Raw genomic sequence first — 892 nt, 5'->3', positions numbered from 1 at the left:
TGTTGAGGATGCTGTAGTGAAAGTCTTGCTGGTGGACGATGGCCATGGGCATGATAACGAATTAAACATAACCCTGCTCAGTGCCATTCCTCCCCAAAAAATAAAATAATAATAAATAAATACTTGGTTTTTAATTTGTCTTGGTACAGAGGAGAGAGGGAAGTTTAATATGTTCAAGAAGGCACAGACTAAGCAAGCTCAGAAAATAACAGTAACTGTGTGAGAGATGTAACATTGTTGTGGTGTGAGTGAGACATTCAACATGCACAATTTGTTTATTTCTTTATTCCTCATGAAGATACTGTGGCCTACTATGTCTTTTGGAAGTATATAGGATCTCCAATAATCAGGTGCAATATTCAGATTAAAAGATTATGTCATGACGCTCAGAACCATGATATTTTATTTAAAACACTACATTTCTTCAGTTTATTTGCCATGATTATATACTAATGATGAAGGAAAAGAAATTAGTAAAAATGATTTAATACACTGTAACAGGTGGAAGACAAATAGACAATTTATGTAGCTTCGACAGCTACAGAGTGTGGAGGCAGTGTATTAATGTTTACAGAGCAATAGTGCGACCACCAGAGGGAGATATGCCAGTTCCAGTCATAAAAGCAGCTGAGGGTGAGGCCAAGAATGCCACAGCGTCACCCATCTCCTCTCCATTCCTTCCCCTTCCGAGGGGAGTTTTTGAGATCCAGCTCTGCAAAGAGCATCCAATAAATATCAATCATCGTGTTCAAATGTGCAAAACACACTTATGCACATGCGCACTCATTTGATTGTAAGGAATTATGCTAGATTGGATAAGGGATTACTTGAAGAAAAGCGAGATGAGAAGTGTAATCAGAGATGCATGCTCATCTTGGAGTAAATAAGTGGA

At 38.1% G+C, this 892-nt stretch overlaps 1 protein-coding gene across 1 annotated transcript in view; it reads right to left on the bottom strand.

The window, feature by feature from the left end:
• Positions 1–262: 262 nt before the first annotated feature.
• The window catches only part of LOC123500407 (pteridine reductase 1-like), a 23,587-nt gene continuing 22,957 nt past the window's right edge, over positions 263–892 (bottom strand). Inside the window, exon 4 of the mRNA XM_045249125.1 lies at positions 263–712. Coding sequence (XP_045105060.1) covers positions 569–712 — 144 coding nt within the window. The 3' untranslated portion in view covers positions 263–568. The remainder of the gene's footprint in view (positions 713–892) is intronic.

The sequence above is a fragment of the Portunus trituberculatus genome, unplaced genomic scaffold (genome assembly GCF_017591435.1).
Source record: "Portunus trituberculatus isolate SZX2019 unplaced genomic scaffold, ASM1759143v1 PGA_scaffold_223__1_contigs__length_158863, whole genome shotgun sequence".
NCBI classification, from domain to species: Eukaryota; Metazoa; Arthropoda; class Malacostraca; order Decapoda; family Portunidae; genus Portunus; species Portunus trituberculatus.
The sequence above is the reverse complement of the archived record's forward strand: the minus strand, read 5'-3'. Positions and strand labels throughout refer to the sequence as shown.